The following is a 25421-nucleotide window of genomic DNA, read 5'->3' as shown; positions in this document are numbered from 1 at the left end:
TAAAGAATAAATTTCAGCTTGCACAGCTTTCATAATAGTGTATACTGCATGAAATATAAATATGTTGGGCTGGCTTAATTACTGAAAGCTGTTAAACCTTTCAGGCTATCAAAATGCCCTTTATAGAATATGAAGAGCTTTGGATGCTTTTACAGAACATTAAATACAAAATCATATTTTAATATATAAGCCAGGGCTAGCATTAGGGCTTGCTCTCTTCAAAAGCAGTGGCAAAGTTCTCATTAATTGTCATGGTGAATGATTGGGGGATAAGATAGGAGACTCAGAGTTAACTCCCATATGCTTTCTACATGTTCCCCACCCCCTTGCTGTCCTCAGTTAATTTTCATCAAGATGGGAGATGAGGTTAATTTATATGAAGAAACAGGTGAAACTTTGAAATTCTAGTGCCTTTTTTTTGGTTCGTGTCACAACCTGAGTGTTATTTAAACATCATTTTTTTTGATATTTAATACTGGATAATACTCTAGAGGCCTCTTTGAAACAGCTAATGTTCCCTTTGGCACTGAAATCCACTTACCTTAACTGACTTCTGTTATACTTCAACCTGATTCTCAGAGTCACAATGGTAATATTCATTTTAATGTCCCAATAGGCTCTTAGTATTCATCAAATATTTGATTTACATTTCTAATAAGGCTTATGGAATGCAGAAACATGAAGCCCATACTCTGCCATGATTCTAACTACTGTCTCTTTCATTAACTCTGTGAATTATTTCTCCAAAATAATTAAAAACTGTAATTGAATATACTAGAATAATTTTGGAAAATTAGTTTAATTATTCCAGTGCTTCTATTTGGAAAGATCACATAATTTGTAATAACAAAATAGGCAAATATGGATTTACTCTCCCAGAGTCCTTTTGTTTATAGTGACCTTTTAAGAACACATATATACTTGAAATGCATATGCTTGTTAAGCAACACAATTACAATGTAGACTCCATTTGTACTCCAGAATTCTACCAGAAAAAAAAACAACTCAGAATTATTTCAACAATTTATAGGTGTGTTCTGCCCTTTAGGAATTTTTTTTGTGTGTGTATGTAGTAAATGTAGCATATAGTGCAGTTCTACTGTAATGTAGAAAGTATTCTTTACCTGAGCTAACTGTTGTATATTTAGCCACAGTAAAACTGAATACGTAAATGAAGCATGTACACTAGATGAAGAATTACTTATACAGAAGAAATCACTACGCCGTGTGTACAAAAACAAAAGTGCAACTGAAATAACTAGGAGATTAATTGAAAGGGTTAAAAATTCCTGGCATATCCACAGTTTTGGAAGTATACTGCTGCTGTATAGGCAACTGCAAAGTCTTGCTAGGATTCATCAGTGGCTTCCTGTGCAAGGAACTAAAGAGGTTCGTGATTCATGAGAGGCATGACCAGAAGGTCTGAAAACTGGCCATAAACCTCTGAACAGCATTTTGCAGCTGTTACTGCAACATATTGAGTTGTGGGACTGAATGGCATTTTGACCATTATAAAAGGAAGTGGGAAGTGTATTGAAGAGCACAGAAAAACTAAGCTAAGAGAAAATCTGGACTGGAAAATTTGTAGGAAAGAGAACTGGAGTAAAGGAACAGGATGGGAGATCAGCACAATAATAAAAAGACGGATATCTTAGGAACTTGAAATTTAAAAAACAATAAATCTTCAAATTGTGGGGCTTCAACTGCCCCAGGGATTCCAGTCAGTTCTTCAGCGTGATGCCAAATGGTACCAGCTAGGGACCTGCCCCCAGCAGTGGTTATATCTAAATTCTCTGAGTTATTGGACTGATGTGGCATGGGTGAGCGTAGGGCACACACAGCTATACCAGTGCCTTGCTCACATGTCTAATTCTAGTTATACAGGGGGCTCGCAGGTGAATGGCTTCCAGGCTGGCAATACTGCTGTGCCTAGAGACAAATGCCTCATAAGTTCCTGGTTCCTGTTGTGGTAATCCTTGTACGGCCCATTTCTCTTGTGACACACCCAGCACCTCTCATGCACAACCTGCACTGATTCCTGTATTATTTTTTTTTCATATGGTTTGTAGTCTTAGTTTGAACTTGTAAAATTTTAAATGTCTTATGTGTGTTTTACTTCAGGGTTTGCTTTTGCTGCATGATGGAGTATAGTTTATAGCACTGTAGGGCTAGCTCTTGAACAAGGACAATACCACCGTGCCAGCACACGTGTGGCACCTGGACTAATTAGCCTGGCTGAGAGGCATGGCTCATTAGTCCAGGCTTAAAACAAATCTCAACATGCTTCTGGGAGCTGAGCTGGTGTTGCTGCGTGGTATCTCAGCCTGCTAATTCATTCAGGGCCCACTGCAGGATCTCTGAGTGGACTGGGTCATCAGCTTCTCCCTCAGGTGGCTCTTTTTTTGGGAGACCATATGGCACAGAAGCTTTTAGGCTCTCACCACGTTTAACCTCGAGGAACTGACAAAGGCATCCAAGATGTCTTCCTTACTCTAAATTTTGTTTCCATACTCAGTCTGCCAACATTTTCTGTTCTTCGGTTCATGTCAGAGGCTTCTTTACTCATCCAGGCTCCTGAGCTTTCCATTCCTCTCTGTCTCACTGGCTCCAGCAGGTGGATATTCAGTGGCAGAGTCCCCTTTCCAGCCCTGACAGGGCCACAGGCTCTGTGCAGGGTGCAGGGGATACTATTCATTAGTGCTCCCCGCTTTCGTGTTTTGGCTTGGTCATTGTGAAACAGCTGAGTGATGAGAGGCTGAGCAATGCAGAGGGTCAACTGCTGGATCAGGCACCCGCCATGGATGTTCTTTACAATATCCTTCCCAAACCCAGTATCAGGAAAAGTGGGATCAGATTTTTTTGTCTGAAGACAGCTATCTTCTGTAGTACTGATATGAGAGGAAAGGGACAGAATCTTTTATTCTACCTCATTTCGGTCTGTTTCAAATCACTAGCTGGTATTTTGTCACCTAACCTTGCTCAGTTTTGTATTTGGCTCCTGCAGACTGTATGAAAATGTTGCAGACTGCAGCATAGGAAGGACAAATAAAAGCCACGTGAGGGGAAGATGTGCGTAGTAGGAAAGGAATATTAGGCTACTTACCTGTGTTCTTCCCTCCAGGCAAACAATGTTAAGTGGTTGAATTGCTTAGAGAATATTACTCTTTACATCTGCTCTTATTCGATACATTTTACCGAACTGAATAGTAATTATTAATAACAAGTGAGATTTTAATAGGTCTTGTAAAAATACTGTTCCATGTAAAGATTGCTGATTTAGCCCCAAAAGAGCTATTACAACAGCTGCATATAATCGTTTTTTTTCTGAAAGAAATACTAGAGTTCGGACAGCTGGGGCTGTGTGTGTGCACTGGGGGCAGAAAATAGCTTTTATTGTTGTCCTATTATTTCAAGAAAGGATATTATTGAGTAACCTAAGAATTCTTGGAGCTGTTTAGCACTTTCCCCATTCGTGCCAGAGAGAATCACACATTTACTGCTAATGAGCAGAATGCAGCTTTATGACTTTGTCTGAATATTTTGCCTGAGATGACTTCCTTTGCTACTAAAATCATTGGCAGAACCCCTCCTGTTGGTTTTAATGAGGAAGGATTGGACCTTTAATAAGCATCACAGTCACGTAAGCTTGGGGTTTGTTTTTTTAGCATCGTGCTTTTTAAGTGTTTTTAGTTACTGCCTGCAGTGTATACAGCTGTGAACTTGGATAATAAATAAGGATTATTTCTATGAAGAAACCTTTGGCAGCAATTTTTGCTTTGCTGAGGTAAGCTGTTAGTCATCTGCCACCAAAGGGTAATCAGCTAGATTTTAAATATTGCTGTGTCTTTCTACTTTTACTGTATTTTTGATTAGTCAATAAATACATGTTCAGTCTATTTCCAAAGCCCAGCAATCAGTATAGAGGCAAGATACATTGCTGCAAAGAAACAAACCAACAACAGCTAGTTGAGAAGCTTTTGCTTGTTCTAAGAAAAGGTTGGGCTCCCTTGGAAATTAGTGGAAGGTGGTAAAGCTTCATTATAAAAACATCACAACCAAAAAATTGTGTTGACAGGTGGTAAAGTACATTCTCAAGACTGAATATTCACTGATAGTAAAAGTGAAGCCAGAGAAACTGCACTCCCTGATACTCAGGGTGAATTTGAGCTTGGGTACCCTGCAGGCGAACACAATTCAAATTCGAAAGCCTAAATTTAGACTTCTAAATCCGTATTTAGGAACCTGCCTGATTTTCAGAAGTGCTTAGTACCAAGTCAAGAAGAGCGTCTTGTGTAATAAATATAGAGATAAGAGAGGAATCATAATTTTCTGTTCTTGCTTGTTACGAAATAATTGGGAGCCAAAAATCCTTACCATCCTAACTCTTCCTCCTCTATCCCCAAACAAAAAGTGCTGGAAAAGTCTAAGAAAAAGTCGTAACAAAATGTACTGTGTAAATGGAATTTTTTGGCATATTGAGTATATAAAAATGGCAATGACCTGACATGGTTAAAACCCAATAGATATATCCTGGCTTACAACTAGAGAGTTAGGAAGTTAGCTGTTTGGCTTCTTACTTACCCAGCCAAAAAGAGACAGAGTTACTATTTGCATTACAGGAAAACTGGGCATGTGTTATATTAAGTCATTGGATATCCTGCAACAATACACCAAATAAAAAGTAATGGTTTAGCCATATCTAAAGACACTCTTCTGGTAAATAAGGAACATGGTGTATGATCAGGTATTTTTCTGTACCTCTGCTATTTTTTGTCCATGGTATGGATGCAGAGAAGGACATGCGCACAAGATGACTTTTGTTTCAAATCTGGTTTGAATAAAACTCTACTTGGTATTTTAACTTGTAAAGCCTTCAGCTGATAGCAAAAGATTGAGATGCATAATATCGCTTCACCTCAATAAAGCAGTCCTTGCTTAAAAAGACTTCATTCCTTGGAATCATCAAGATCATATCTGTTATCTGTAGCAAAATCTTTCTCTTTTCCACCCAGGTCAGTAAGAGGATTTTTCATTTAGAAAAAAAAAGTAAATAGATAAAATAAAAATTGCCATTGCACAAAATAGTCAGATTTGATTATACAGTTATAACCGATATGAAACTGGGAGCACTTTAAGGCCCATGGATAAAACCTTCAAGAGAGACTGCTTAAATGTTCCACTTCCAGGATGTCCGTCAAGTTTGGAATGTAAGTGTGGATGCTTGCAGATGTTCGGCTTTTGATTTTCCACCTCTGTATCTTCAACAGTGCATCAACATGTACGTCATATGAATAGACATACAGGATAGAATTTAAGGTTTCCATTAGATGACAACTTTTACTTTATGCCACTTATTTCAGACTACGCCAGTTTTTAGGAGAAAGCTGTCCTTCAGCTCTTTGGGCTCTATTCAGTCATTGTCTATATTTCAACAATACATCAAACGAATTGGGCAATCTGAGCATAGAAGATGAATTTATTAAAAGAGTATGCACCACATTTTTCATTTTGCATATCACCACTTGTTCTCAGTCTTTGGAATGTAGTAGTGCCTTAGAGGACATCATCAGATAATGGTAGGCCAACCTGTGAATTTGAAAACTTACAGTATTGCAAAAAAAGAACAGTCCTAAAATTAAGAAGCACTGTAGAGAATCTAGTAACATAAGTTAATTCTGACACACAGCGATAGTCTGAGGAAAATTGAAGTACCTACAAAGCTGGAAAATGTATTGCAGTCAGCCAATGCTTAGCTGCCATGGATGGCAAAAGAACATACAAAAGGATTAGTTTACTGTCAGGTCTGGGAAGCAGGGCACAAAAACAGAACTGCAGAAGCTTGGGAATTGTGCCCAGTTCTGCTACAGTCTTACTGGGCAACCTGAATAGTTGTTTCATCTTTTTGTTTCTTCCCAACACTGAGAGTTTTGACTATTCCTGGCCTGGTGTTAGAACATGGCTGTTGATGGGAAATCAGGGTTCAGACTGTAAATTCCCCTGGGCAGAGCACCATCCTGTGTGCTTGTACAGTGCCTGGCACAATGGGGCTGGTATCTCTGTGGGGGACTGACGGCATTACTGTAATAGAAGTATCAATATTTTAATCATCTGCCTTATTTTATCTGTTATCTCACAATTGTTTAGAGTAATTTGGACATTTGTTTCCTTTGCACATTTAAAATGGTCCCAGGGAGACTTCAGTGGATTGAGGTTCATGGATTGTGTGGACCTGATTATTCAAATTCCCTGCACCTGCGGGGGTTTCTTTTGATATCGCATGTTTCAAACTGAATGTTCACTAAATACAATGAATTTAAAATATGGAAAAAATGAATTAAATGAAAACATTAGAACTGCATCTAAGTTTATAATCAGCATGATGTGGGGGATGGAAATGAATGTGGAACCCAGCTGAACAGTGTGTTGGCATAAGAACTCTTGACTTACAGCTGTTCCTTTGTTCTTTTTTGTTAGTTTTACAGCATTTTTTTTCTAGAAAACCTTACTTTGCATGAAAGACAAATTTATACTAGAAGATTGTTTAGCTTTGTGCATCATAATTTAAACAGACTGAATTGAAATCTGTTAAAGTTGCACAGCATTCTGATGGAGTGGGCAGTTTAGCCCAATAGGTCACTTCTGTCCAAAATTAAAAATTAATCTTTTCTGAAATGTAAAAATCAGCTTAGATAGAAATAGTCTTACTGTCTAGTAAGGCAAACATGCCTTTAATGCTGGAATTACTGAGATAAAAGAAGAAAATAAAAATCCATTACAAGAACTATATGTGCAAATTGCCTGTAAATGGCTTCTCTAGACATTATGAAAGAATGAGATAGATGAGTAAGAGTGGAGGACTCTGTCTGGTAGGCATTCCTGGTCTACTGCAGGTAGTTGTGAGGTCCCCCTAAGACATGGTTTCAACTGTTGCTTTTTCCACAGAGTAACTGGTGAGGAATACCACCACCCAGTTTTCCTGTGAAAGCATAGATTAGTTCAGGTTGGAACCTCAGGAAGTCTCTGGTTCCACCTTCTGCTGAAAGAACGCTTAACTATGAGGTCGCACCAGGTTGCTCAGCATTTAATCCAGTATGATCTTGAAAACCTGCAGGAATGGAAACTGCACGACCTTCCTGGTCAGGCTGTTTCCCTCCTTGACTGCCCTTGTGGTCAATAAGTGTTTCTTTTATATTGAGTCAATATACTTTGGGGTTTTTGACTGGGACATAGTATTTCAAGTTCCAGTGCTTTACCTAACCTGAAAAGATTCAAATCTGTATTTCCAGCCTCTTGGGTTAATCTCATAATTGTTGTGATATAGGCTGATTGGGTGCGTTGGACTGTATTATCTGTTGAAATTGTTCTGCTGGGCAGAATGAACGGCTAGACTAGAGAAACAGATCTAGGGGCAGCAGGAGTCAGGTCTCGCGGCTAGGGGAGAAGGGGACTAGGAAGAAGAGGCATTTGGTTTCTGGTCCATTCTGTAATAATTGTTATCATGCATTTCATGTTAAATGGTCACCGGATAAAGTACATAAACAGAAACATAACGCAGGTTTCTTTCCACCCCACAGGAGCATCCTGTTTACTGCATTAAAAAGCTATGCCATGGTTCTGGGATTTGGTCTCTTCCAGTTTCATCTAATGAAGCTTGAATATGTTTTGCTGAGATTGTCCAGCTTAAACAGGAAAGGTATCATATCCTGAATAGCCAGGCAATTCAGGTGAGAGATCTATTCAAACAGATGGACTTTGAGCCTCCTTCCCCAAAGGTGGTTTAGCCAATCAATGCTTTAGCATCAGTGCTTTGATCGTTTGCCTGTTACAGAACAGACAGCACTTTCACTAACCCCGCTCCTGAACATGTTAGTGAAAGTGCCATGTTCACCACTCAGTGCTTAGCTCCTTTCTGTAGCTATGTGTCAGCCCGTGCTCACAGAAAAGCCACTGGCTGGCCCCATCATGAGGCAGGTTTATTGCCTGCCAGGTTTGTGAATTAGGTTCAGGTTTAGGTATTTAAATGAGCCTTTATTAGCTTTAATGGCAACGGTATTAGATGAACAGTAGAAGTGTCTTTCCCACCAACATCTACCACCAGGTTCTCCAATTTGCAAGGAAATTAGAAAACACAATGACAAAAATATCTCTAATTTCTTGGGTTGTTATTATTTTTCTTTCTTCCTTCCCACCCTTTTTTGATTGCCTGTTCATTTGTTGCAGAAATTGTAGTGTGCAAGGTGTAGAACTGTTATAGGGAAGGGTTAGTCTCACAGTTCAGGTGACCGAGTGCCACCGTGGGGCACTCCTACTTTCACCACCATGTTCTAATGGGATCTTCAGCAGATTTCTTCAGTCAGAGTTTTTGCAGATTTTCTACAGATATTTTCTGTTTCTGCACATGCTAAAAGCTCATGTGTAAAGTACAAGTTAATAGGGGCTGTATTTTAAATGCCTGCACTGCTACCTAAATTACAACTTCCCCCCTCCCAAGAACACTTAATTGTATCAAAGCAGGCACCCAAATTGGTGAATAGTTAGCAAAGTGGCCTTCATCTCTCTGTGCTTCAATTATATGATTTCTTAGAGGTGTTGGGAGGATACATTAATTATAGTGAGAGCTGAGAGCACCACAAAAAAGCTGAGAAAATCACAAAAAAGCCTATGAAGAAATTGGTAATTTTGTATTCAGTGCAGGGTTTTGATGATGTGTACTAAATAAGGTCTGGAACCAAACACAGAAGGATGAAGATAAAAAGAAAAACTGAATAGCTCCCCATTCACTTAGTGTCCGTCTTATACACTGAATAAGTCCTGTAAGGGGGAAAAAAAGCAACATTAGTTCTCATATTTTATAACTTTTGAGTTCTTGAATCTGTAAATTTAATATTTGTGTAGCATAAGATTAGAGAAAATAGCAGAAATAGCACAAAAGAGTGTTCCTCCATGAGGACATCTCACAGTTTTCATTCAAGCAAGATATAAGAGCTTGTGCAAATTTTTATGCACAAAGAGCTTTTGTTACTGTTGTTGTTAGTGCCGGAAATGAAGCTGTTTGTTATCAGTAAACTTCTCAGCAGCTGCCTGGCCAACAGGCTGCCAGGTTTCCTTGTCCAGCTACACAGTGCTGTGTACAGCAAGTACGTCTGGGGGTAGTAAATAAAGTCAGAAGAGATCTAATATTCCTGAGCTGACATCCCGGGCCTGCCTTTTTGTGAAAAGGAATTGAAGTGTGGGATTCAGATACATGGGAGCTTAATTTTTAAGCTTTATGATTAGAGGTACAGTCTTTACTGCCCTCACCTGTACTCTAACTACTTAAGTCTCCTGTGTGAATCGCAGTCCTCTCTGGAATCAAAAGACAAAGGAAGCCTCGGTTTTTAATTTTTGCCTGTCAGTCACTCGAGCAGTATTGATGACCCGTTCACAGGGATTACGAAAGCTACACAGGCAGGAACACATTTGACAGGTAAAGGAAAACTCCCTTTTTGTTTGGTACCTTCATGGCTGTAATTAACATTTCTGTTTTGTTCTAATTATAGTTTTTGTATCTTAGCCATTATGCTAATGGTGTTGTTCAGTAGTATGTGAGATTGCATTCATTATCACTGGTGAATTAAACCTTTATTAAAGAAAAATTCCCCCAGGCCTCATTCTGAAGTTAAGTAATTATTCATTTGGTTTTATCCTGGCAATTAGCTTATATACTGTAGCACTCATGATTGAGTTTCTATACCTCCCCAGATGAGATTAACCCACCATGGTAAATAAATGCCTAACAGCTCCCAACGTGTTGTTTTAAGCGCATTAATATATAGCAAAAAAAAAAAAAGACTCATCATTTAGTAAAACAGCTTTCGAGTTCCTAGCAGACAGTACAGCAGAAGGAGATTGTGCTGGACATTTGGGGCTCAGTGGAGCAACAGTAATAACAAACGAGTTTATGAAGCCCTCCAACAGAGCAGTTAATTCTTTCTTCAACTGCAACGACTTCCTTGGTCAATATGCTTCATAACTGAGGTATGCACTATACTCAGCCGCACTTACGTTGTAAATCAAGCCTTCTGAGAGCTTCCAGACATAAAGAAATTTCCTGGATGATGTAGCCTAGCTCTCAGTCATCAGAGGGGAAAAAAATATCGAGGAAAATCTTATCCAGCCCCCTCTACGTATTAATAGTTTGTGAATGCCTCACAACCACTATTGAATTCAACAATACTTCCCTGAAGAGAGATGAATTTTTATGCCGATTTTACCACCAGAACATGGAGGCATGGAGAAATTAGGGATTTACCAACAGTCACACAAGAAATCATCAATAGAAACAGATGCTGACCGTGGTCCCTCTGTGGCCTAATCAGATGTTTTACTTGTGTTAACAGTTTTCTCTCTCATATATCTTTCAAGCACACATTCAGTTTAGAAACCTCTTACAAAACTGTGAGTCAAATAAGTCTCTTTTTACTGATCCAGTTCATCTTATGTTGCTCTATGGGGAGAGGCAGCCATTGTCCCCCCTTTAATTACAGCTACAGTTTTTAAAAGTATTTTTAAATGGAAGCACCTTAATGGCATTAAAATGAATCCATCAAGCATCTTTGATTCCATACAAGATTTCAGTGATGGCTCATATAAAATCATTGCATGAAGTGAAACCTAACGTGGTACCACAGCCAAAACATTAACCTGAGAGCTCTGCCCCAAGAGGTAACTTAGGATTTGACCTTGAATTCGGGTAGCCAGTAGAGGCATTACCTCTACTGTGTTGTGAACCCAGCAAATTTACACAGATAGGAAAAAATAGTATACATTGATTTTTGATAAGCATCATTTAATCTCTTGTATATTCCGATCGTATCTACCATATACCCACAGGATCTAGGATCCACCTTAAACATCTCCACTTTCAATTCCAAATGCGAGCTGCATGTCATTAACCTTGCCTCAATATCAAACATGTGAAGCACAGCAGACATAAAATAAATAAATGAAAAATGATTTTGGAAACTGCCACATAATTTTCCCATTGGGAAAAAAACAGAGAAAAAGCAAGAGGGAAGCACAATGCTGTTTCTGTCCTTTAATGCATGTCATGAAAGTATTTCACTTCACATTCGCAGAGGTTGTCAGTGGAAGTTGCATGCCTAAATACATTTGAGTTGCGGGCTTCAGCTCCATGCAGATGAAGGTAGGATGAAAATCTGAATAGAATTCAAGGTCATTAGCAAATCTTATTAAATTATGTATTATGCGTGGAGTTATAGATCATATAACACAATATTGCTTACCGTAGGTATTATTGCACCTCTTGGGTTACTAAAGAGGTTGCTTGATTAATATGCATAAGGTGTTTTAAAATAATAAAGTGATATATGTGACAAATATTATTGTACTGTACTATATCTATTACTCTAGTAGGTTTGAATTGTGTACTGTAAGACTTCCACACAGAAGCCATTCTCCTCCAAATGTGCTTTACAGACCACTGCATCCATTGAGGGCTCAGTGGCAGTATGGTACAATGATCCAGGAGGTTCAACTTCCAGGCTTCGCTCTTAACCACTTTGTGGCGTAGCAATTACATCACTATGGAAAGAAAGATCTCATCAATAAAAAAGGAATTGCAGATAGGACCACCTGATCAGTCCAAAAGGAGTGCTAACTGCTATTCAGGAGGAAAGGGAGGAGTAAACTTGTATGTCAGCTGAAAAATCATCTTGTCAGATTGCATTAAGAAGGCTTCTGTGTTTAACCATGTTAGTTATTTTGCAGAAAACCTTTACTTCTTATCAGTAAATCTGTTTTTGATTTCCTCAACAGCAAAGGAAATCAGGCTTGGTTTTTATCCCTCCTGCATTATTAGAAATCATGCTGTCATGGTAATGAAAATCCTGAAGACGAAGTTCTTTTTTCACTGGTATCTATTCAAGTGAAATGCTGCCTGTGCCCTTACCAACCAGTGTTGGGATGCCAGTAGATAATGCCACACCTCAGGACATCCATTGCAGTTGTGCAAAAAGGAAGTAGGTTTCATCCATATATAAGTTATCCACATTATGATAGTCCTTTCGATCGTCATCCCTCAAAGTTCTGCAAACAATAAAGTAGAAAAGAAAAGACAGGGGAAAACTAAAACTCCAGAAATTTCCACTGTCAAAGTTGTCTTCTGTTGATCTTACCGTGAATTTTTGTACATGCAAGAATGGGAAACCAAAATGTGCATTCTTAATTGAAGAGAGACATTTTTTAAAACAATTGTTAAGGACACAAGTGATATTCCGCTATCCTTTGATGATGGGACATCAGACCAGCTGAGGTAGGCAGTGAGCTGTTAGGTAGAGCCTGCCAACACGTTGATTCTCCTTCCAGAGACTTTTGCCTCTACCAAGAAATCTGTTAGCTGCTGTGCGTGCTTCTACTATAGCAGATTAAGTTTTACAAGTGTATTTATTTAGCAAGACTGATTATTTTTCTCTTTTGTGTAGGGAAAAAAGCACTCCTGTTTATTCTTTCAACAGTTGCTTTCTTATTGAAATGCTGAATTGCCATTAATTTTGTCCTAACTGTACTCAGTGTAAACAGGAAACATTTGCACTTTGAATCAGGCTATCATATAAAAGTAGAATTGGAGATGTGTGTTTGAATGCCCTGCTGGTTTACGATGGTAGCATGGAGAAGACACTAGGAGGTTGTGACAGGGGTGAAGGGGGTTTGCTTTGAGCAGTTTATTGCCTCTGGTAGACACTCCAACAGTGAAACCCGTACAAAGTATTTGAAATTGTTGTTATAATTGAAGAACTGTAAAAATGATATCCAATTGGAGACAAAAGGACATTAAAGACATTCAAAGCTAGCTGATTTAATTAGTTGGTGAGCAGCATATTTCTCTCAGAGGGCCTTGAATATTAAAGTATTCAAATATATCAACTTTACATTAGAGCAATATCTAATGAAGTTGGAAAACAGTGGAACTCTAGCTTGTTTGTTGCTTTACATCACTGTCTTCAGTGGCGATCATAACAATGTATACAATCATAGCAACTGTCTTTAATTTTAAATTAGTAGAAAAAAAATCTTGCTAGAAGGAGATATTGTTGATTTTCTGTTAGGCTCCATGTCCTTAAAGTAGCAAACTGTGAAATGCTGACCATAGAGGTTGATTAGGAAAACAGGTCTTTGTAGGCACAGGTCGCCAGTGCTGTTGCCTTAATTAAATCTGATGATCTTGAGGAAAGCTTCCAGATATTCCAGTAAAAAAGTGATAAAAAAATGTTATTTATTAACAGCCCTTAGAAAAATGTTAGCTTCACATTTTATGTGCTGTTGCTTCATTCGCATCTGAGTCACACCGATTCTCTGAAATGTTCAGAAAATAAATGTTAGTCCATTAGTTATTTTCATAATTCCTTATATTTACTAGATATGAAATTCCTAAAATTTTAAATTCTTGATTCAGACTGCTCTTCAGCTGTAATATACAGCAGTTTTAAAAGGAAAAAATAGAAAAACTATCCATTTCAAAAGAGTATTCCAGAATTTACCTACAACAGGGAAGTCCAGGACTCCAGTTTCTTTTTGGTTTTAGAATCCTTTTAGGAAGATGGTCCTTAACCATGGTAATCTTGAAAATATTGGTGGCCACTTGAAGTCAGGGATCTTAATTCTGCAGGATACCTAACTTGCTATCTACAGTTAGGGTATCGGTAATATTAGTCAAGTTTTCCCCTGGAATTTCATTTGTGAATAGAGTGAAAGTCAAGATATACATAGATTCTGCTGTCATACTCTTGACAGATGTTGGCTTTATTAGTCACCATTATAATACGCTTTTGAAAACCTGCAAATTTGTTTCACCTACATTTGGCTCTGTCTCTTAAGGTTCTAGGTGTACATCCATGCATTTACTCCCACTGCAAATGTGAAGAGAGTATTAGGAAAGTTTTAGTAAATTATCAACACTACTTTTTATAAAATTTGACGGGTGCTTCAGATTTCTGCTGACACATGATGAGAGCTAATCTGCAAGTAAAGAGATCACAGCATGCTGTGCATATGAGCAGAAGGACCTGTTTTTATTCCTGGCTGATACCTGTTCTTTTTTGGATTCCCTTAAAAGGAACTGGGCAGAAATGATACCATTCTTGAGTCTTACTGAAGCACGTTTGGGTTCCATTGTAATAACGACCAAATTAAGCTTCTATTTATTAAGGCCGGGAATGGATTTCCTGAAGAAACAGAGATAAAAATAGTTTCAAATCAGAACAAGCTTTTGCTTACTCTTTCCACGGTCAGGTGAAAAAAGACCTTAGAAGGTTCAGAACCAGGAATGGAAAATCTGCAAATGACTTTGACACAGACAAATGTTTAGTAATGTTAAAATATTTTTAAAAACTATTTTGTTACATTATTTTAGGAGGTTGCAGGGTCAAAAATAGAATTTTCAGCAGGTCGAAATATCAAAGGCATATTTTTTAAATCACTTTGACATATCGTTGTTTTTATTGCACATAGCACGGTAATGGCTTGCTGCCAGTCAGACACATTCTGCTTGCTTTTTTTACACATTGAGGTCAATGAGATTCCAAAGCAGGATTACTCATTTGTCCCTAACAAATTTAGATTTGCCAGCAAAATGACCTATGTTGTCAGCAGGATTGTCTTAAACCAAAGATCCTCGGTCCCTGCTACATGAGTTGAAGGGGTTACTAGTATAGTGGTGGTAATAACATCTTTGGTAGACCTACACTCTTCAGTTTGTTTAAAAAGTACCGGTTATTACAACAATATGATATTATAACAGTGATATTGCTAACAGCATGTAATGTTGTTATTGGCATTTTAATGACCTCCTTTCCATTTCTGGAGCCCTGACTCATGGTTATGAATGGTCAAGCATCTTGCATTGCCTGACTCTGGTGCCAAGCCGAAAGCTCGGAGTGACTTTGAATCCTTTGGTGATTCTTGTTTGTTTGTCTTTTCTACATTGGGTAACCTTTGTTCCAAGATTAGTCAACACACAGTAGGAAATACAAATTTTAGATCACTTTTATAATTCTCAAGCTGGGGTTTTGTACTTCCTTAACACCTGGGTTAGGTGTGCATTAGAACGTGCATTTATGCAGTTTCCGTCTGCTTACCATAAATGTTAAGTTTTTAAATGTTTTCTGTTTACTTATGGAAGGTATATTGCTTCCCTTTCAGTGCTGGGTTAACATAAAATGTATATTAGCCTGAAAGACATAAATTACTTAATGTAATTTCATAGCTACAGTCTTTGTCATACTCAGAGGCTTGTTATTTACCCATCCAATTGTATAACCAATTGTTCCCATAATCCTCAGCGTTTAAGAATAAGGTTTCCATGGTAATCTTAGATTTTGTAAATGCTTATCGTTTCTCTAAATGGATAGCTTAAATAAATAAGCGATCAGCTATCTTGTAACTAGAATATACTTTATGGGTATAAAAAGCAGAAATATACTTCTGTTATAAAAATAGACTAGTTTCTTCAGCCATAATAAGTTCACAATCTGCAGAATCATGACCCTACTGATAGTGTTAACAAAAGCTTGCTCCTTAATTATCTGCATTGCATTCAGCTGCTGTTTCTCTCCTAAACTCAATTATAATTCTAATAGCAGCTGTGCTGCCATTGTTTGTTGCAATTCATTTTAAAGAAGTTTGATTGGATGTCATTGGTCTTTTTGACTAAATGTGCAAGGTTCAAAGTATCCACTGCCACTAATAGCCCTCATCTCAACTCAAGATTATACTAATTATTTACATAATTATATATTATACATTATAGAGCTATCATGTATTATTTCTAAATGATAGTTCTCCATCAAAGATGTTGAACAAAAGAATATATATAGTTTTATTGTCCTTACACATATTTCAGTGTTGGTGAAGATATGCTTATGATTACTCTCTGTTTCTGTGTTAGCCAACAATTGAAGTATCCTTCCAGTACACTGGAAATTTATTAGAGCATCAGGAGTCTCTATTACTTTCAATTATGACCCTTCATTTATTATTTCTTCTCTACATCTATGTCTGCAATGGATGTGATAAGCAAACACTTTGAGAGGAACAAAAATGTCCTCCGATGTCCTTCAAGTTTTGTTACCCTATTATATGACAGATCTTAGTTTGATGATTTAATGTAATAATTAAAACAGCTAGCAAAAATACACTTCATAATTACCACTTATATAGTTGTAAAAAGCCAGCTCATCTCTAGTGTAATATAAGAGTTTATATGATGGAACATTTCAGGTAATTTATGCAAGAGTAGCCAAAAATAAATGAAGAAATTGCTCCGGGTCTTGGATTTTGGATTGGATTCCATGTGTGGAGCTAGATCTATTGACTTTATATCACTAATACTAATATAACTTTATTTCAGGATAACTCGTATATGTCAAAGAAAGTAAAACAGTAAAAAAAAATAATCTTTGATTATCTTAAGAAAAGTCTATCTGTTTAGATACAGAACTGCATTTCTTTGATGTTTATAGGTGAAATGAAGTGACTTGAAGTGCAGTTTTATTCTGAGGACTGTGGAAGCCTGGAGTTTGATTTGGGCACATTTAACACAAAGGCAAGGCCGTGAATTCTGCCTTCATATTATGGAAATTATGATAGTGGTCGCTGCCTGAATGTGGGGCATCAAAAGGCTTGGTGGCTGTTGAAAACTTTGGAGTGTCAGTGCATTAAATCATGAGGACAGTCTTGCACATTTTTTCTGTTTGTTCTTTCTAATATCTTAAATGTTACCAAAAAAAACAACCCCAAGAACTCTACAAAGCATTAAAAGAACCCTGTTGGAGTTTCAAAGGCAAGTGATTTATACTTTGCACATCAGCTGCACTGCATATGCAAATTGGCCTCTACGTATATACATAGCGTAATGGTCTTCAGTTGCACAATCATGTACATATTTGTGAGAAATTGCTGTCCCATTCAGTACAAGAGATTCAGAGTTTCTGGGGAAAGAGATTGCAGCCAAGACTCCTCCATTTTTTACAGAAGTTAGAAGCTATGTAAGAAATGATGATGAGAATTGCAGGGAGAGAATGGTTACATAGTTAGACTGTTTAAAAATTGCCCACAGCAGTTCCACAGTTTCTTTTTGCTGATAGTTCATTTATGTAAAAGTGTTTGCAGAGGTGTTCAGTATTTTTGGATGCCTGACTTGGGATCTTGATGACTGATATGCAGAAATGCTGAGGATTCAGAGCTACAACTGATGTTTAGATTTGTGCCGCAGCTTGAAGCTTGTGTTTAAAGCATATAAAATGTTAGTAGAACGCCAAATACTCTGAAGATGAGATCCAAGATGACTGAGAGTGGGAACCCACAATTCATGCATACCTTCATCCTTAATCTGTTTTGGTCAGATTTAAAAAATGTATTTGCATGGCTAGTGATGGGCATAGTCTCATAGAAGAAATTTCAAAAGCACCCGTGTACTGGAAATTAACTGTTTTAGCACTTTGGGGAAAACTATTAGGCTCCTTCATGCGTTTTTGGGTACCTATTTAACTGTGAAAAATCTGATCCTATGTGCCTTAGTTCCTAAGCAGTAAAATGGCCATAATAAAACCCATCCTTCCCTTAGGTTGTTCCAAAGGTAAATTTGTTAATGTCTCCGAACATCTGATACTCCCGTGATGAGTCCCATGAAGAAGCTCATGAGGAAATTACTAATTCCATCTTCAGCTCAGAGCATGAGTACTCTATGGTAATTGAGTCCTGGGATAACAAACTGAAAAAGGAGAAAACAAAATACCAAGTAGCTGCTAATAAGGTGAACGCCGTCAGCTTGGTGCAGTGAAAGAGACAAGGCTCATGTGGATGGTGAAATTAAGGACCTTATCATGATGCACATGCAAAAAGGATTCCTAATGCTTGAGTAGTACTTGACTTTGCAACCTTAGTAATTACATCAGAACACAGTTCTTTTATATGTAATATTCTATAAAGCTTTTTGTTGGCAGTCGTTTGGGAAAATACATATATCTAACTTATAGCTCTGCCACCTGTTATTAATACAGTCTTCCTAAACCGGAGGCAATATAAGCTTTATTGCACCTCAGGCTGTCATATATCTATATTAGGGGAGTGAGGAATGCACTTTTTCTTTTTTCAGAGTTGGCTACCAAATAGTTACAATTGAAATCCTCTGGAAAACAAATATGAATCTGGGTAATGAGACAAGTCTGCCATGTTGATGAAAATAAATGTAAAGTTTATTCTGACAGAGCTTCGGAAGCATAATCCATTAAGAGTATTGTATATCTGTTCCAGCGATCTCATTGTATGGGATATGAAAATGTATTTTAGAGTTATGCATGGAATTTCACACTGAATCCAAACTTTAATCATGGTTTAAGATTTAAAGGGTAATTTCATAAAAAAAAAAGAAATCCACATTTTTATTGCGAAATCTAGACTGCTCCCCTACCCCCCCTTTATTTTTTTATTGTGTTCTTGGTATCTCTGCATATATGGAGCTCTGGTCTGGACTTGGCAAATTCTGTGGATTTCCTTAGGTGTATGTTCCAATACTATCAGGTAACTATTTTTTGGGGTCCTTCATCCTGTAAATGTATTTCTAAATACTTACAGAAGGCAAGCAATATGTGGGATTCATGGTAACTTTAGTGTTATTTCTGATGCTGCTTTTTTGCCCAGTGAACAAGGAAGAGGTAGCAGTTGTGCCATGCTACTCCACTTTGAAGCAAAAGCTTTTAAAGGTCTTATTTTTGTCCCATACATGAACATTTTAAAATAATTTAAAATTAACTAAGGACTCTGTCTGATTCCACAGGTTGTTTACATTTTGACTTGAAAAACTGAAGGAAAAAAAATAAAATCCCAGGGTACAGCATGATAGGATGAGAATAACTATAAAAGTAAAAAAAACCCAAGGAACAATTGATACATTTTTACAAATATGTCACTGTATAGTTTTCGAAAGAGATGCAGCACTAACGGTAAGAAAACCAAACATGCGTTCTTATGTTTATTGTATTATTGGTCATTCTAATCAGCTCTAAACATTCTAGCCTATTATTTTCTCTTACATTAAAAAGGATTATTATTATTATTTTGTATTAAAATAAGTGATAAGCATAAATATCTCTGCACTTTTTAGATATTCGCAGTGAATAAGGATAGCTAACAGAAGTGAAGTCTTCAAAATGATTATAACAACCAGAAGATTTCTGAATAGCACTAAGAAATAATGTAAGTAAAACATGATTCTGTGACTGTTGTTGTCAGGTGATACAGACCCAATTCCAGCAGTAGAAAGCATTTCTAGTTGATGGAATTACAGAGCAAAGGATCTAGCCCTTGCAAGGAGAACACTGGCTCGCTGCTTGCGAAATGGGGTAAAAGACGTTAACAGCAGCATAAGTCTGCCTAGTTGTATTAGCACTTCTTAATAGTTTAGTAAGGTGTCTGTTCCTTTGGGTTTGTGGCCTTGCTTATGCCTGAGATTATCTGCCTCGCTTTTAAGAAGTACAAGATTTTTGCTCTGACACTTAGCAAAAGGTGCTCCCTATATGCTTCATTCCACCGTATATGTCAGCACAGCAAGAGTTAGGATCTGAGTCCCTAGTCCAGATTGAGTGCCTTCATATAGAATTTACTTGTGGCATACACAGAAAGCTATGACGTGCCAGAAAATAGGCTGTTGGTAATGAAGAAGTGAAAGTCAAATGCTTTGTCCTGTTGTTCATAAAATGGCATGTATGTTCATGTAAAGAAGGAGCTTTAAAAATGAAGACAGTTCAACTGTTGAATTTTTTTGAAAGAGGTATGTGTGTGTATATATATATATATGTTTGTTAAAATGGAAAAAAATATTTATTTTCTGGAACTTTGTGATGTATTCTGGAAAAGATGCACTCATTATTTATCCAAGTACTTTAGGGCTAAATTAAACAGGGAGTCAGGTTTTTTTTGGTGTGTTTCCTGATGAACCTGGCTGTTCTAAGTGTTTTCGTGTTTGCTGGTTTCTAGTTCCCGTGTCCTGTGGGAACAAAGAGGAATCTATTTTTATTGTTTGGTCTTCAACATGAGAAGCTTCTTGTAACTGGCAGGGAAATGACCTTCCTAAAATGCTGCAAATCAAAACCTGGCGATTGGTCCTTAAACTGTTTTTGTGACTAATGAGGTTGTAGACCTAATCCATATATAGGAATATTCCAATAGGAGTGTACTAGATCTGTGTTCTGTCTTGTGTTACATGTTGCAAGTCTTTTTAGTGTATTCAGCATGCAATTTAAAGCCTACTATTTGACAAATGCAAGGTGGTCTAATGTCGTGAAATCTTTGACTGGTATAAAGGGATATTACCAAAATAAAGTTTTTCTGCTCAAGTACTGGGAAACGATGAGGAAATAGCCCAGTAGATTGTTCCTCCTGAAGTCGGATAAAAGGTGGCTATTGTACTTGCTGGCACATGTGAAAGTGTCTTAAGGCAGCCTGACTGTACTAAGGGGCTGAGTGACAGCAATAGCACCGAGCAGGAGGCCCTTATTCAATAATATTTATATCATAGACATGTTTTGTCTTTGCCAATTCCTGTTTCTATTTATCACCCACCTTTCAGCATGCTTTTGTAGCAGGTTGCAGACTGACTGCCTTGCTAGGTAATTCGGCAATTCAAATTTTAATTCTCTGTTCTGTAAATCCTTCAGTAGGTTGTCTGTTTTTTATTTTTTTCTATTCAAAATAGGTAGTATGGTTTGTCATTTCCCAGCTCTGGGACCTTGGCTCTTCTCCATTAGTTCTGAAGAATAATAGCCAGTGGCTCCAACACTATTTCTGCAAGTTCCATTAGCTTGCTGGGATGAATTCCATGTGATTTCTGTGAATTTTCTTTTGTTGCAATAAACATATTGTATATTAAAAGATCAGTTATTGCATTACTTAAGAAAGCCTGAACAAATCTGTTCCACCAGATTTTTTAGAAAGAAGGCTAGGAATGTGTGTATTAGTTTCTGGATGGCAAGTGAGAGCTGGATTTGCAAAGGATGACTGAACTGCTGCAGTGATTCTGGGGGACAGAAGTGTAGCATATCGCAATGCCAGTGGTGCATTTGAGGATGTTGCACACAAATGAATTGTCTTTATAAATAATCACTATTAACCATTACTCTTATTTAAAATTGGAATAGTGGCAAACCCCCCCCACTTTAAATTTTTTTTATTAAAATGAAAGTGCTTCTTGTTTATAAACCTGGCCCTTCCCTACTACATCTGCTTGATTAGTCCTGCATCTTAGGTTCCAAGTCAAGTTTTAATGAACTTTGTTGTCCTTTCTCCTTGTCATGTATTGTGTACATTAATTATGATATCGGAGATCAATGATTTTTACATTTATTTTCCTAGACTGTATCACTTGATGACATGATTCTGAAATGCATTTTTAGCAGTTTTGCCCTTCAGCTGTAAATTGTGATTCTGTACTTCTTCATTAATTATCTTGGAGTGCTTACCTAACTACTTAAGAGAAAATATTAAATGTAAGATGGTTCCATTAATTTAAGAGCAGGGACATTCTATTTAGACTCCCCTTTCCTTGCTCAAGGAGTACACCATTTTTCATTTTGATAAATGATTTGCCTTGTTATAACTTTTTTAACTAATGGGTATAGAAAAAAACCTGTTAAATAAAAATGGTATGACAAAAAAGTGTGACATTCACTTTATTTTATACAGAAACAAATGAATGTAACACAATGTGATTTTATTGAACTGTAACAACAAAATGTTGGAAGCTGAGCGCTGAATTGGCCTTGAAATTTATTCCTTGTGTAATAAAGATCCCTTCGCCTCTAGATGTAGGTTCAGGTATAACCCAAATGGTTAAAGACCAAGACTGTTAGCAATGCAGTGATAAAAGGCATTTGGCTCATTTCCCTTTCCTACAGGATGCAACAGGTGTTCTTACCCTCAGCGTCAGTATCAGCATCCTGGACGTGGGTTGCATTTGGAAGTTAATCAGAAGGGAAAACTGTGCCCCCCTACCCTCACCCCCGACATGCTTCTAGAGAGGTTATTCTAATTGTTGCTACAAGAAGGTCATATCCAGAAATCTGCATTGCTTTAACTCTTCCTGCAGTCAGGAACAAGCCTGTAGTCTCCAAGTAAGTGAGCCCTCCATAGCTGAGTGCCAAAGCTCCTCGGTCTACTGCACTCATGCTTCCTGAGTGCAGTAGAAGTACATGCATGAGGTACACTTTTAGGATCAGGCTCCTTTATGGACTCCTTTTTCATGTTGGAGTTGGTCCATTTTTAAAAATAAGTTATAATCAGCTGCTGTTGAAGATCAGCGTATAAAGTGTGGTGAGAGTAGCTCCTTAAAATTTTAACTCTTTCTTTTTTTAATAGGGTACTATTAACAAATATTTTGTTTAACCTCGTAATTTCATGGTCTAACTTCAGGTGTGCTACAGTTTGTGACTGATAAACAGTAAGTATCTCGCTTGGTATTTTCAAAGGGGCTGAGGAATAATTACACATTCATCTCCCATTAAGTTTTGAGTGCCTTTGAAAATTTTAGTCATGCCTATCACTGGACTCTACTCAGAAAAGATTGAACAGTGTTATTTTGTGAGTGTCATCATAGAACATATCTGCATATTGAACTAGCTGAAGTATTACAACAGTAATCAATTAAATCTTTCCAAACTGGACGCCTTTGTCCAGTTTTTTAATCACATCCAGCAGCTCTACATCTTATAAGCCTGCATATGTCTCAACCTTTTAACTTGCAGAAGTTCCAAGTTTGATCCTAATGCGTTTCATTTCAGTAATAAAAGGAAATCTATCTGTACAGGTTATTACTGTGAATGTCAATTGCATTTATATATGTATAACTCAGAGGAAGGATGTTGGTCATTATACTTTTTTTTTCTTTTCTTTAGCTTCCACTGCCGCTGTAAGAAGCATTAAAAAGCGTCAAGCAGTTGAAATGGCTTTCACATTATTTCCTCCTCTTGGTGCATAAGTGAGGAACCTAATTACAGTGCTGCTACCCTGGGTGCACCCTCTCATGGATGGAAAATATGGATCCAAGAAATCAGGTAAAAATTTCAATCCCTAAGAAGGATATGAATGCAATGAGTGGCATGAAGGTGTTGCACCTTCCACATTGTCTATTAGAACCTGTATATGTGGTATATACATCTCCACAAACAAATTTGCGACCACCTTCCCCCCTTGCTGCTGAAGAACAGATGTGTACTTTCCAAAAAATGAGTTAGTGTACCTATTGGCTTTCTGTAGGATGAGATAAAATCCTTAGTTTTCAGGAGTTTCCAACACAAAACCTACTAACTCAGCAGCTGACCCTCATACTTAACCTGTAATGGTTTTTCTGTATGTGTTAATATTAAGAAGGGCATGTTCAGTTGTCATCTCTTTGAAGGTTCAAATTCAGGGACAGAGCTGTTTTTCTGCCGCTTTTGCCTCAGAATCATTCGGCAGAGGAACTCCACATTTACATGCAAATGAACCTGGATGTGCAGAAAGAATCCGCAGTGTGTGTGCTGAAGAGAAGAGGTGAAAAGGACAGAGGAGAGAAGGATGCCTCTCTGGGTTGTGCTAGCACTGAGGGTACAGCGCTACTGCAAAGCCTAAGCTGATACACTTAGCGTGTCTCAGGGCATGATTCCACTGAGAAAGGGAAAATGACTAAAGTCAGGGATTGTGTGAGCAGGAGATAGGTTAAAATAGAAGGACAAAAAATCAATTACAAACCTCCACAAAACTACGAAGCGTGTAGCAGGCTGGGGTTTTGGCTCCTCAATGTCAGAATAAAAACAGTTTTCCTTGTAATGATCTTGGAGTCAGAGAAAACATCAGACTAAAGCCTGTATGGGATGTGGTCCATGATGTGCACTTCTTACACCCTTTCCCCTTACTTTGCCAGGTAATAGCAGCCAAGCTGAGTGTTAGAAACTCAAGGCCAAAATCTTGTTAGTTACTCCAACACCTTCATGGGAATTTTTTGCAGTTCATTTAGGCTCTAAACCTATTTCTAGGATGTTGGCCCAAAGACAAACTCTGTAGGTTGCACAAAAATGTGGAATTTAAGGACACAAAGGCAAACATCCATTTCCGCAAGCATAAATTATTTTCAACTGTGTATGTAAATCAGAAGATAGGTGGAAAGAAGGAATAAGTGGCAGAGGAGAGTGGGAGCCACCCCTTGTCCAGACAGCATTCAGTGTTCTTGTGTTGCATTCAGATGAAAAGAGCAGTGGATTAAAATTAAGACAGTTGTGCTAATCCTTGATGGGTTAACAAGACAGTCTCCTTCTCATGTCACTTTTCACTAGTGTCTTTGCGACAGCTGCTGTGCTGAAGAAATTATTATTCAAAAAATAACTCTCTAGCTCACTCAAACTTTAAGTTGCAGGATCCGTTTTTTTACTATTTTTTCATTACTATATTTTCGTAAGTAATAATTCATGACTGACTGAAAATGAAATGTAGAACAATTTTTTTTTTTAACCTGCAGACTTTTAAGGCAAACATACAAAAACTTTTCCCTCTTTTTGATGTACCATTTGCACTATCTGTAACTGTGCTTGAAATGGTACTATGATATACTGAATTATACTCTGATCCTTGTCTGCTGGAAATAGTCATAAATTCATTATTTTAATGCATCAAGGCTCATATACAACACTTGTAAACAGGTGCCAGTTTTGTGAGATTATTGAAGTCTGCCAAAACCTGAACTATTTAAACGCTCTCCTCATGCTAGTCAATATTCTAGGTAATGACTTTTCATTTAAAATGCTTATTCAGATCTTTGATAGCATATTGGTCTGTCAAATTTTGATTATAATGTAGACAAGAATAGTGGAGGAGACAAAAATAGATCTTCAAATGAGATTATGATGTATATGGTAAGATCTGCCTCTGGAGGGCTTTCAGGCTTTTTGCTCAGTGACCAGAGTATTGCATCTTCTTGAGTTACAGCAGTTATTAAACTGGTTGACAAGAGAGATGCAGTAGTTGCCTTGAAAAGAGATTAGGCTATTGAAGTAGGACTTTCTGTAGCTCAGAGACTCCTCTTCCATTAAGCTTTTTAGCTCTGGGTAGCCCTGAAAATTTATTGTGTGTTCCACCATTAATACTCATAAACACTACAAGATTCATACAGCCCTTTTTTTGCTTACTGTGTCTGTTTCTGTGGCTTCTGAGATACATTGAGCTTTCAATGGATAACTGTGAAGCAGTGAACACCCACTTACCAACTCATCGTAGGCAGGACTTTTTCTATTTGGTAAAGATATAAGCGAAGATAAATAATCCTTCAACTGTGATTGCATTCAATTCAAAAGTGGAAGTTCCCATAAGCATATATTTACATCATATATGTGAATTATGGA

General features: G+C 37.5%; 1 protein-coding gene across 1 annotated transcript in view; it reads left to right on the top strand.

Moving 5' to 3' along the window:
* IQCM (IQ motif containing M) overlaps nucleotides 1–24202 on the top strand; it is an 83836-nt gene extending 59634 nt beyond the window's left edge. Inside the window, 2 exon segments of the mRNA XM_054204311.1 lie at nucleotides 22944–23102; nucleotides 24063–24202. Of these exon segments, the coding sequence (XP_054060286.1) occupies nucleotides 22944–23102; nucleotides 24063–24202 (299 nt within the window).
* Nucleotides 24203–25421: the final 1219 nt, after the last annotated feature.

Source organism: Rissa tridactyla, chromosome 5 (genome assembly GCF_028500815.1).
Source record: "Rissa tridactyla isolate bRisTri1 chromosome 5, bRisTri1.patW.cur.20221130, whole genome shotgun sequence".
NCBI classification, from domain to species: Eukaryota; Metazoa; Chordata; class Aves; order Charadriiformes; family Laridae; genus Rissa; species Rissa tridactyla.
This window is presented reverse-complemented; position numbering and strand designations above follow the sequence as displayed.